Below are 12752 nucleotides of genomic sequence, written 5' to 3' on the forward strand. Positions count from 1 at the left end.
CATGGACCAATTTTTAAACGACCCCTAATTGCAAGGATGAAATACATCTTTAAGCCTAAGTTTAATTGGGTCAAGTAGGTGTGACTCTATGAAGTGAAGTGGCTTCGAAATCGAAATTTGGCCATGACTCAATTTTAAGCGTTTTGAAGATGCATTATGAAAGTATTGCGTTTTTTTTCTTCTTCTGGTTGTTATGTTGCAGACTCACTTATGTTTGCCACATTATCAACAAATTATCTTACTTATCTTCTATTTGTCATGTTAGTGTCGAGAGAGGTACTCCCTCCAGTCCTATATATAAACATTCATTTAACTAAAAAATTGTCCTTAAATATAAACCATTTTTTAAATTACTAAAATACATTTATTGTTTCTTTTCTAAATAAACCCTTAATCAATACCATTAAGTGCTTTGGAATAGGAAAAGTCAAAATTTACTACACACATTCAAAGGGCATTTTTGGTATATTCATACATAAAATAGACACATTAACTACACTATCAACTTTTCTTAATAAGTCATCGTGAACTTAGCTCAGTTGGTAGGGACAATGCATAATATATGCAAGGTTCGGGGTCAAAACCTCGGCCACCACAAAAAAAAAAAAAAAAACTTTTCTTAATAAGAGTGAAAAAGACAATAGGTGCTAATATCAAGGGACAAAGGCAGTAATATGTTCAAGGCTAGTTCAAGGGGGCTGCCACTGAAGAAAGTGTTTTAAATTCCTTAAACATATTTTTGGTTAGCTTGATTGGTAGTTAAAAGAGTTTAAAATTTGTAGTTCATGTCGCAAGTTCGATCACAAAGACACCTATTTTATTGGTTATACGCATCTTAAATTATTTTTTCTTCAAATTTCTATTAAGATGATGTTAGTTGTTGAAAAATATATTAAGACGGATTGTATCCAATCAAAATATGTAAAAGTTTGCCTGATAAAATTAAACACGAATTCTTTTTTTTTTTGGTAGATAGACGAAATGGCAAAGCCATTATAAACTTACACACACAAGTGGAGGTACCGGGGTTCGAATTCTAAAAATTAAAAATAAAATTGTTATCGCAAAGTAAACGAAAACCTTATATATACAGGAAAATACGATCGATAGCATCAAAATGGTTGTTGCAATGTTAAAAAGACCTTAAAATCCATTATATTGTAGGTGCAGAGACCTCAAAATTCTTTATTGAAAACTAAATATTAATGAAAACTGATAACAAAATAAACGAAACATAACATGTCAATTCTAAGATTCATCAAAGAACTTTCTGACCTATAAGTGCTACAACTGGAAAAGAATGCTAAGAAACTCTTCCCCTCACTCTCCAACAAGTCAACCCTAGTTTTCTCTTTCTCCCTAGGTTTTCTCTTCCAGTTTCTTCATTGAGGGGTGGTTTTGGGTCAATTTTTGACCCGAAATCATCCCCTCTTCATCTTTTCCTCTCTATTTCAATCTAAATAAGTGATTTTCACTTAGATCTAGGTTTTTTCTTTGTGATTTCATCATCTAAGTGTGGTGGTTTGTTGTTCGTCGTCTTGTGCGGCGCTGTTTGATTTTCCGTCTTCTTGCGGTGTTCATTTGATTCATCTTGAAAGATCGATTATTCAATATTTGGGCGTCAACGTTGCAGATCCGGAGTCCATGGATATTCCGGTCACTTTAATTTTATCATATATTTTTGTAGGCATTATGCCGTTATATGCTATTAATTACTTGGATGCTGTGAGTTTGTTCGCAGATTCATCCTTTACGTTTTTAGCGGTGTTGAATGATGTAATCTCTCGATTTGAATGAATGAATATCATTTTATTTTTGTCAAAAAAAAAAAAAGATTCGTCATTAGACCTCACAATCTTTCCAAAAAAATAAATAAATCATTAGACCACACAAGACCATATTTAATTCTCTAAGCTATATTATCTAACACATACATCTTAAAAAGTTTTAATTAATCCCTTTACCATCATAGTTTGGTATAAAATTTCTTGTTCCGTTCGTGTCTCAAGCTTGCAAGAGTTGCCTAATGTTTATAGGTGAAATGTCGTTGCAATCACCATTAAACATACGCTTTGCAATGATAACATTGGTAGCATAGGGTGGAAAGAATCTCAAAAAATGTACTTAGATCGATCTTTGAAAACTTGTGAATTTATATTACAAGTGATCAAGCCTCCAAATCGACCTGCTAGGTGACAACATGCAGAATTCGGATTCTAGAATCTTAAATCCTATAAAAATCATAGGTTATTCGAAAAGAAACATGCAGATTTGAATACTAATAAAATAACCAATAAGAAAACTTCAAAATTATTTATATGAAAACTTAATAATTACAAACCAATAACGGAATAAATGAAACATAATATGTTAATTCATATGTTATGCCCATATTAAAATCTCCAAGATATATTATCAAACATATACATCTTAAAAGAACGGTTTTGAAGAGTGTCTCACTAGAATAGTTTACGATAAAAATCATTGTTCTGGTTGGGTTTTAAGCTTGTAAGAGTTGCTCAATGTTCATAGGTGAAATGTCATTGCTATCACCATGTAACATACGCTTTGCGATGACAACATTGGCAGCATCACTAGGATGAAAAGTATCCCACCAAATGTACTTAGACCGATCTTCACAAACTTTTGAAACACCGGTACAAGCGACCAATCCTCCATATCGACCTGCTTGATGACAACATGCGGAACTCGGATTTTCGAATCCTAAACCACAAAAAAAAAAAAATTCATTGATCATTCAAAAAGGAAATAAGGTAAACCTATCTTAGAAGGTCTCTAAAAAATGTTTTAAACATAAGAAACATGGTAAAAGAAAATAATTAATGTTACCATATGTATGATAATTCATGATCATATCTTGAGTAATGTGGTAAGCATCTGCATAAAGAATTAACGATCCCACCAAGTTTGTCCTCAATTCTTCAACAAGGCTCTTCAATTGGGTGTTAAATAATTGGGCAAGTTGATTAGGAAATTCAGCACACTCGTCTCCAGAAAGTCGATTAATATCTCTCATATATGGCATACACCCCATTGGCCCAACATTTGGCACAACAATTTTCCTAGCTCCCAAATTGAATAATCGCTGCATATAGTTACAATATATATGTAATCAACCAAGGAAAATAATAAGGAATTTGTTTTGTGAGTTTTTTTTAAAACTTTAGGTATGAAAATTTTAAAAAATAATAATAGTCTTATAAGAAAATGTTATAGGGTTTTCGAAAAATTACTGTAAGTTGTACTCTGAGTTTTGATATCATTGTCTCGACAAATTTGTTTGGAGGTAACAACTCTCTCTCTTGCTTTGTACGTGCTAAATAGTTATCAAGGAAATCATTTGAGCCAAGTGCTACTGTGAAGAGAGCATTCTTAAGCAACTCAAGAGTCGCAGGAACACCAATTGTCCTGATAATTTGTTCTCTTGTATTTGCAAAGTTATCAATTTGTGCGTCGAAGTTTATTCGACCACCCTATTAATAACATGAAATATTCAACCTATTACCAGAGGCATAATTGAAGGGAAAACTATATAAAAATATTGGAACAAAAACTTACAAAGAGAAATCCTGTCTTGTTAAGGATTCCACCTCCTCCAGAGGCATAATTAACACCCTTTAGAACTACCGGTCCAGCCGTAGAGGTAGCCATGTAAGGTGGAGTAAGATCAATACCAAGTTCTTGATCTGGTGATACATTATAAAATTCATTAACAAATTGAATCTAAATAAAATATAAGTTAAATCAGAAAAAATAAAATAAAATGTAAAAAAAAATATAAAAAATCTTGCCAAGGACGTCAGCAGTGGTTCTTCCATTTGTGAACCTTCCTGTTGGTCCACCAAAATCAATACCATATGGTTGAAAATTAGCCCTAGCGAGGGTAACAATGTGATTATTGTTACCAACATCAAGAAGAGAATCTCCAAAGATAAAAATTGCAGGTTTTTCATCTGTAGTTGTTGAAGTCCTACACAAAGCAAACACTACAAAACAACGAAGCACTATTTCAACAATATTCAATGGGGTACCCATTAGAAAATATTAGAACAAATATTGTATTACAAAGTGGTTTTCAAGTAGGGTCCTAGGTATTTATTTAGTTAACCACTAGAGTCTAGAAATAAAAGTGGAAGGTACACAGTTAAGTTTTTTTTTTTTTTTTTTTTGACAAAAACACAGTTAAGTTATATTGGTCCAAATATGACCTTAAGGAAAATATTTCTATTTGGTACTATTTTCTAATACAAAATAGAAAAATCCCTCAGAATCAAAATTATTTTAAAAAATAAAAAAAAAGTTAGAGCTTACATGTGAAAACATTTTTTTTAATACATTTATGAGTTAAAAATTAGAGCAATGCTATATGGTACGAACAATATACAACACAAGATTTGACGATGTTGGGAAAAAATTACCGTACAAGGGTAAAATGATAGTAAAATATTGGTTGTCAGATAAAAGGGTAAATTACAATTTGATGGCAATACATTTCTTGGGTTTTGTTGTCTCACTCTTTGTAACAACTAGCATTAATGTAAAATTTAATGCAAAATCATAAAGATATCATAAATAATTTTTAGATCTTTCAAAAAAAAAAAATTAGGAAAAAAAAATGTAGGTATACCTTTTTATTTTGTACGTGGTTTCTACATTTTGAAAATCTTTTCCAACTATAAATTAAAGATCATAAGGAAAGATTAATTGCTGTTTGCTAATAATGCTAATGAGATTATATATAACCAAGACGCAAATTAAACAAGACAAGATGACTATAAAGAAAAAGATTTCTATTTGCTGATGGTAATGGGATCATATATATCAAATGAAGTAGTTCCATGCAATTGAAGGAGTCCCTTAAAATTGAGAAATGGATTGAGCGTTATTTAAGGACATTAATTTCAAGTAGACCAACCATCCATAAGAACAAATCTTTTGTTTTGTGTATAATGGAGACAATGAGATTTAAACTTATGATCTCATGCATATTATCCAAATCTCTCACCATTAGATCAATTCCATAAGAACAAATATGTTTCCTCTTACGAATGTTTAAAATTATATAATAAAAAAATAATAATCATATGTATTTTTTGTACCAATAAAAATAACCAACAATGTATTGATTTTGTACAAGTAGTTAGGGGTTCAACAGAATGGTAAGCCAAAAGATATGTACGTGAAAGTTTCTTTGCAATCTTCATATGGAGTTCATGCATCCTTGTCATCATTACATTTGAAAAATCTTTTCGAACCAAATTAACAAAGGATGACTCTTACCTAGCCACAAATATATATTCAAATTTAGGCATACACAAAAATACACATTAACAAATGTTTTCTAAGAATACAAACAATAAGTTGATTTTTTATCTTTATATTTTTCCATTTTTATAGGTGTCTAAACCATTTACATTTGTGGTTGTGACCATACAAACATTTTTCATCAACAAAATGCGGATGGTTGTACTGTTCACTCAAGATGAGGCTAAATAGGTGGTGTAGTTTTAAAAGTTCTGGACGTGATGGAATTAATTTTAGTTTTATAAAAGATTTTGGGATGACATTAAGTAGGAGTATTTGTTAACTTTTGTATTTTTGGAAAGATCATTTCATAAGAAAAAACACATTTCATCATTTATATGTATTATACTTTTTTTTTTACTTTTTATTATATAATATATTCAATATACACTATTATAAGTAATAAAAATTGTTACCAAAAATAATTTTTTCATAAAAATAGCTAAATTTTATTTCGCCGACATTTTTACTAAATAAATTTTATACTTTTGCTAAATAAGTTATCCACCACATTTTTTTAAAATAAGTGTATTTTGAATTTAGTGAATAATATCTTCCAAAAACTCACAAAGCTATAAGCCGGTAAATTTTTTGTTTTGTTTTTTTAGGCATAACCCTAACGTTAAAACTAACAACAACTAGTTACAAAAATAAAAACTTGCTAGATGCCTCAAAATAATAACAACTTTGCCTCGTGCAACTAAAATGTCAAATTTCTGGATGTCCTCCAATATAGAGAGAACCGTAAAACCAATCCATATTCCTTTAATTTATTAACGCTCAATTTTACCTTCCTAACATCTTAACTCCAAAAATAAATTAATCTATTGTACTTATAAACCTCTCATTTCATTTGTGCCTCATCACACAAAATTAAACCACAAGAAACCTCAAAATCTAATTAACCACAAATTCTCAATAAGCCTCCAAAACATGGTTTCTTTTTCATCATCTTGTTTGTCTCTTTCTTTTTCAACATTCACAATGAAACTTCTCGTTTTTATCTTGTTTTTTGTACCATATTGTGCTCTTGCCTTTGATGTAAAAACGGTCATAGACTCTCCTATGTTAACACAAAAGGTAGGAACTAATCGCACTATTAAAGTTGATATCAATGGAAATGGAGAATTTAAATCAGTACAAGCCGCCATAGATTCAATTCCTGAAGGAAATTCTAATTGGGTCATCGTCCATATTAGAAAAGGAGTATATAGGTACAAATTTAATTTTTTTTGGTAGTGATAGGTACAAATTTAATTATTATTACATACATATATTCATTAATTATTATCATTATTTTATTATTAATCATACCTGTATTAATCAAACCATTAATATACATATGCTACTTATCAAGTTAATTCTATTGAGTCAAATAGAAGTTAATTATACTATGATTTTTTTTTGAAAAGCCAAGAAGTTAATTATATGATTAACTAATTAATTTATTGATTACATTTTGATTTTGATAATGTGAAGAGAAAAAGTGCACATACCAAAGAATAAGCGTTATATATTTATGAGAGGAAATGGAAGAGGAAAAACTGCCATTGTTTGGTCTGAAAGCTCCTCTGACAACATAGCTTCTGCCACCTTCAAAGTTGAAGCCCCCGATTTCATTGCCTTTGGAATTAGCTTCAAGGTAATTTCATACTTTCTACTAATAATTTTTTTTTTTTTGAAAACGGCAAATATTATTAACCGGCGAGTCCGTGCGAGAAGCACTAATAAGCTCGGGTGGAAAAAATACAAACAAGGGGAAATCGGTTGCATAACAATCACCTGGCTCGAACAAAAACCCCTTAAAAACCACCCTAAAACAAAGGTAATGACTAATATTGTATACCAGAAAATGTTGAATTACCAACAAAAATAATTAGAGATGGAAGAAATTAAAATTTTATCTAATTTTCACATATCTAGCTACGCTCTGCAACCGAATCAAATATATATTTTTGGAAAATGCTAACAAGTGCTCTTAGAGTATTCTTTAAGCATACAAAAGTAGTAATTTTAACAATGAAAAATGTATAGTTATGACTTTAACATGCGTTTGACTTGTATTTTTAAGATAAAATTTCCATTAGTGGATCCTTAAATAATGCCCTTAGAGTGCTTGTTAACAAGACCCTACATTTTAATCAATAATCTCTAATTTTTGCAGGTAATTTAACTTTTTCTAGCCGTATTCTTGTTGTCGTCGTCATTATTATTAGGATTTTTCCATCATTATTTGTATTTGTATTTGATTGCTACTTATGAAAAGAAATAGGCAAATGATAACTTGTGCCTCAAGGGCACATGTTAAGGAACTAATTATAGAAATATATGTATCAAAAGTCGTGCATTCAACTTCTTAAAAACTAAAATATAATGTTTTCCAATGCAAAATTGCTCATTTTGGATTCTTTAACATGTGCTCTTAGAGCACAAGTTAACATGACCCAAAGAAATAACACTTTCCATTTTTCCAATGTTGTTGCATTACAGAATGATGCACCTACAGGAGTTGCCTATACTTCACAAAATCAATCTGTGGCAGCATTTGTGGCAGCAGAGAAAGCAGCATTTTATCATTGTGCATTTTACAGTACACACAACACACTCTTTGATTACAAAGGTAGACATTACTATGAGTCTTGTTACATTCAAGGCTCCATTGATTTCATATTTGGTCGTGGCAGAACCATCTTCCAAGTGAGTTCATTGTCACATCTCTTTTCTATATCGTGACTTAATTTTCATAAATATTTATTAATGATTATGATTATTTTTTTATGCAGAATTGTGAGATATTTGTGGTTGATGACAAAAGGATAACAATTCGTGGGTCAATTACAGCTGCAAATAGAGAAAATGAAAGTGAGATGAGTGGATTTATATTTATCAAAGGCAAAGTTTATGGCATTGGTGGTGTGTACTTAGGAAGGGCTAAAGGTCCTTATTCTAGGGTCATTTTTGCTAAGACATACCTCTCCAAAACCATTGTCCCGGAAGGATGGACCAATTGGAGTTATGATGGTAGCACTGAGTAAGAACATTATCATTTATCACCAATTCATTTGTTAATTATATTTTTTCTAGTGTTTTCATGAAAAACCATTAGATTAATGTATACATTGGTGAAAATTAATAATTAATTTTGGTTATTTGTTATAAATTACAGACATCTTTACCATGCGGAGTATAAATGCCATGGACCTGGAGCCACAACAGAGAAAAGAGCTCCTTGGTCAAGGCAGCTTAGTGATGAAGAAGCTGCTCCATTTATATCTATTGATTACATTGATGGCAAGAATTGGTTACCAGCATGGTTATAATCATATCATCTTCTGCACAAACTCGATCTCATATGGAATATGATCAAGAGTTGATCTTATTATAAACACACATTGTTATGGCACTATTTTCACTTTGTAATATATACAGTAGATTTGTCTAGCTAGTGTTTAGATAGAGTACTGCAAGTTGTAAAAGAAAAATACTAAGTATCATGTTTGCATTGTGTCTTCTTTCGCTTGTTAATATTACACAAAGTTGATTTGTATCAAATTAGAAACACGCCACTTCTGGTGTTTGTTGCTTATTATATTGTGAAATTTTTAAATTAATGTCTCTTATATGTTCATGCAAATTTAAATAGTGGTAAGCTAAAATTAGTAGTGCTGCTAGTTCCATAAACATATAAAAGAAAACATGTAGTAGTAATAATAATAATAATAATAATAATAATAATAATAATAATAATAATAATAATAATAATAATAATAATAATAATAATAATAATAATAATAATAATAATAATAATAATAATAATAATAATAATAATAATAATAATAATAATAATAATAATAATAATAATAATAATAATAATAATAATAATAATAATAATAATAATAATAATAATAATAATAATAATATAGCACTAACAATCGATTGAAAACATAAGAATACATATCTTGATAAAACTATAAGAAGATTGTAAAAAAAAACTAAGATTGTAATTCATTAATATTAATATGCTTATGTGCATCTATGAAAGAGCTTCATATAACACTCGAAATTTTATTTAATTAATCTATTTTAAATCCATACGTGCATGTTACATCCATGACTCGGGCATTGTCAATATAAGTTTTATTTTTAGGAATTTTAAATTAGAATCCGCCACCCTCACCTCTGCCACCACCACCAACTCCTTCACCGCCTCCATGACCTCCACCAAAGCCACCTCCAATTCCACCACCAGAACCACCTCCAGCTCCCCCTCCTACACCACCACCAAATCCACCTCCAGCACCACCTCCGGCTCCACCACCTCCACCACCAGCTCCTCCTCCAATGCCACCTCCGGCTCCTTCACCTCCACCTTTGCCGACTCCGTGGCCTCCACCAAATCCTCCTCCAGCTCCACCACCACCACCACCTTTTTCACCACCGCCACCGACTCCTCCTCCAATGCCACCTCCAGTTCCTCCGTGGCCTCCGCCAAAGCCACCTCCGGATCCACCACCTCCTCCAATTCCACCACCAACACCACCACCACCTATACCACCACCTTTCCCGCCTCCACCTGATCCGCCTCCTACACCTCCACCTTTTCCACCGCCACCTCCGAATCCACCACCTTCTCCTCCTCCATGGCCTCCACCAGCACCACCTCCAACTCCTCCACCTTTACCACCACCAGCACCACCTCCAAATCCTCCGCCTTTTCCACCGCCACCTCCAAACCCACCGCCTTCTCCTCCTCCATGGCCTCCACCAGCACCACCTCCAATACCACCACCAGTACCACCTCCAAATCCTCCGCCTTTTCCACCGCCACCTCCAACCCCACCACCTTCACCTCCTCCATGGCCTCCACCAGCACCACCTCCAATACCACCACCAGTACCACCTCCAAATCCTCCGCCTTTTCCACCGCCACCTCCAGCCCCACCACCTTCTCCTCCATGGCCTCCACCAGCACCACCTCCAACTCCTCCACCTTTACCACCACCAGCACCACCTCCAAATCCTCCGCCTTTTCCACCGCCACCTCCAATCCCACCACCTTCTCCTCCTCCATGGCCTCCACCAGCACCACCTCCAATACCACCTCCAAATCCTCCGCCTTTTCCACCGCCACCTCCAACCCCACCACCTTCTCCTCCTCCATGGCCTCCACCAGCACCACCTCCAATACCACCACCACTACCACCTCCAAATCCTCCGCCTTTTCCACCGCCACCTCCAAATCCACCACCTTCTCCTCCTCCATGGCCTCCACCTACACCACCTCCAATACCACCACCTGTACCACCTCCAAATCCTCCGCCTTTTCCACCACCACCTCCAAACCCGCCACCTACACCTCCTCCTATACCACCGCCATGTCCGCCTCCTTTTCGAAATCCACCTCCACCACCAAAACCACCACCTCCAATGCTTTCTAGGGACTCTTCTTCTTTGAGTTTGCGACACTCTACTATGCCTATCACCAACACAAACAGCACAAAAAGTATTCCAACATGTTTATGTAATTTTGTCATCTTTCTGAATGAATTCTGACAATGAAAAAAGAAATAAAGCTAGTATATGCTTTGGTTTAGTTATACTTGGGAAACCTAGCAAGGAGTGGTCATATTTATAGTGGTAAATTATAGTACGTGTAGTGTAGTTCTCTTTCTTTGTGATGTTGATGCTTTCTCAGAGTCTTCCTATCCAACATTGGACCTCAAAATTCAAACTTAAGTGGAAAATTGTGAAAGAAATTTCGTACAACATTCAATGCGTAACACCTAACTGTCTAGATATACAAGAAACAATTTCTATATCTGCCGCCTTATAATGACTTGATTATTATGGCTAAGCCTTCAAACCAATAACTTTTGATACTAATTATTTTAAATCTTAGGCACAGTAATGGCATATATGGATTTGGAAGTGGTTGGAACAAGCTTCTGAATATTGGATCAATGACAAATTCAAATATAAAATCAATTAATGTACTGATGGATCTATTCATAATTGCATTATATACTGGTAATGATCACTTGCATGAAAATTTTGCTACCGACATATTTTTCCTCATACTAAAAATGGGATGGAAAAAATAGGTGCTATGTATGTATCTTTTATATTGATCTATTACCAACGCATTGAATATTTTTACCAACTATATAGACAAAATTAGAATGTCAAAATTGTGCTTCTAATATCCGATTTTACCATCGCATTGAATATTAAAAAAAAAAAAAAATTGCTCTGAAGAATTTGTTTGATAAACAAAGTTGTGCCTCTAATATGAGTTTGTATCTACATTAAAGAGACTCCACTTTAATTTATTATTAGATTTTCGTTAATAAAATTATTATCTCATGAATTGTCGTGATGTCTGTCTTCCCATGCATTGTTCTAGAATTAGACTTTAGGTTGCTCTAATTTATTGTTGTTTTTTTTCATATCTTAGATAAAAAAGTGATGAACAATCTCTTTCTAACATTCTTTTAATGGATGAAACTCATGTGAATCCTACGGTTTAAAAATGGATCTTGCATCAAGTGGTGATATGCTATAATAGAGAAAAGTTATTCTCGCAAACATGTCCAAGTCTAAAATATATATTCAATAAAATAGGTTTTATTCTAATTTTCTACCTTTTAGGATGGGTTTGCATTTGTTTAAAATAAATTTAGGTGTAGACACATCTACTTTAGAGTTGAAAGGAAATAACAATAAATGAGAAGGATAGGTGCTCACAAGATTTAGGCAATACATACAAAAAGGAAAAAAATAGTCTGTTTGTGACTTGGTTTGAATTAATTACTATTGAAATTAAAAAAAAAAGTCTTTAATATTGGTATACCATACGATTTCAATTTGATTTGCATTGATGCTTTACAATGTGATTTGATCCCACACGACTAAGATTGGCGTCGTATTTTTTTTTTTTACGGTGGTGGCCGGGGTTCGAACCCCGACCTTACATATTTTAGGACAGATTGGCGTCGTATAATAAAAGTGTTTAAAACATTAATTTTCATTCACCTTGATAATGTATCAAATAATTTTATAGTTATTTTTAAAAAAATTATTGATAATCTACGTGATTTAATCTTTCAATCTAACGTGGTAAGATTCAACCTATCAAAGCAAAATATTTTGGCGATTATAAATATTACTCTTGGATATCATCTTTTTTTTCGGTGTCCGGGTTCGAACCGCAGACCTTGGATATATTATGCATTTTCCTTAGCAATTGAGTTAAGCTCACGGGACCCTTGGATATCATTTTTCAGCATATTCTGAAGCACTCTTTTATTTTATTTTTTATTTTTTTGGTCAATGAAGCGCCCTTTTAAAAAAATAAAATAAATTGTCCTCGTGGGCTTAGCTCAGTTGGTATGGACAATGCATAAAATATGCAAGGTCCCGGGTTCGAA

At 33.0% G+C, this 12752-nt stretch overlaps 3 protein-coding genes across 3 annotated transcripts; 1 reads left to right on the forward strand and 2 right to left on the reverse strand.

Annotated features, from left to right (window-relative positions):
• Positions 1-2289: 2289 nt before the first annotated feature.
• Positions 2290-4124, reverse strand: LOC146945242 (GDSL esterase/lipase At4g16230-like). Its single transcript, XM_085743578.1, has 5 exons — positions 3813-4124; positions 3580-3707; positions 3255-3494; positions 2851-3106; positions 2290-2724 (listed from the first exon to the last, which is right to left on the reverse strand). The coding sequence occupies exons 1-5, from the start codon at positions 4054-4056 to the stop codon at positions 2501-2503; spliced, it is 1092 nt and encodes a 363-aa protein (XP_085599704.1). The 5' UTR covers positions 4057-4124; the 3' UTR covers positions 2290-2500.
• Positions 4125-6195: 2071 nt separating this feature from the next.
• Positions 6196-8911, forward strand: LOC146945243 (Pectin lyase-like superfamily protein). Its single transcript, XM_085743579.1, has 5 exons — positions 6196-6539; positions 6805-6967; positions 7816-8022; positions 8109-8356; positions 8492-8911. Exons 1-5 carry the CDS (start codon positions 6259-6261, stop codon positions 8643-8645), a joined length of 1053 nt encoding a protein of 350 aa, XP_085599705.1. The 5' UTR covers positions 6196-6258; the 3' UTR covers positions 8646-8911.
• Positions 8912-9359: 448 nt separating this feature from the next.
• On the reverse strand, positions 9360-11015 carry LOC146945244 (uncharacterized). The gene has a single exon (XM_085743580.1). The coding sequence runs from the start codon at positions 10857-10859 to the stop codon at positions 9483-9485; it is 1377 nt and encodes a 458-aa protein (XP_085599706.1). The 5' UTR covers positions 10860-11015; the 3' UTR covers positions 9360-9482.
• Positions 11016-12752: the final 1737 nt, after the last annotated feature.

The sequence above is a fragment of the Medicago sativa genome, chromosome 2 (assembly GCF_051527215.1).
Source record: "Medicago sativa cultivar Bolivia chromosome 2, Bolivia_mono, whole genome shotgun sequence".
Lineage (NCBI taxonomy): Eukaryota > Viridiplantae > Streptophyta > Magnoliopsida > Fabales > Fabaceae > Medicago > Medicago sativa.

What these genes read in the sequence shown, in the direction of transcription:
- LOC146945243 (XM_085743579.1), top strand. Translation starts at nt 6,259, where the DNA reads ATGGTTTCTTTTTCATCATCTTGTTTGTCTCTTTCTTTTTCAACATTC. An exon ending in CCTTTGGAATTAGCTTCAAG is followed by an intron (nt 6,968 to 7,815) that starts GTAATTTCATAC and finishes GTTGCATTACAG; the next exon opens with AATGATGCACCTACAGGAGT. An exon ending in AGTTATGATGGTAGCACTGA is followed by an intron (nt 8,357 to 8,491) that starts GTAAGAACATTA and finishes TATAAATTACAG; the next exon opens with ACATCTTTACCATGCGGAGT.
- LOC146945242 (XM_085743578.1), bottom strand. Translation starts at nt 4,056, where the DNA reads ATGGGTACCCCATTGAATATTGTTGAAATAGTGCTTCGTTGTTTTGTA. An exon ending in AACCACTGCTGACGTCCTTG is followed by an intron (nt 3,708 to 3,812) that starts GCAAGATTTTTT and finishes ATGTATCACCAG; the next exon opens with ATCAAGAACTTGGTATTGAT. An exon ending in CATGAATTATCATACATATG is followed by an intron (nt 2,725 to 2,850) that starts GTAACATTAATT and finishes TTTGTGGTTTAG; the next exon opens with GATTCGAAAATCCGAGTTCC.
- LOC146945244 (XM_085743580.1), bottom strand. Translation starts at nt 10,859, where the DNA reads ATGACAAAATTACATAAACATGTTGGAATACTTTTTGTGCTGTTTGTG.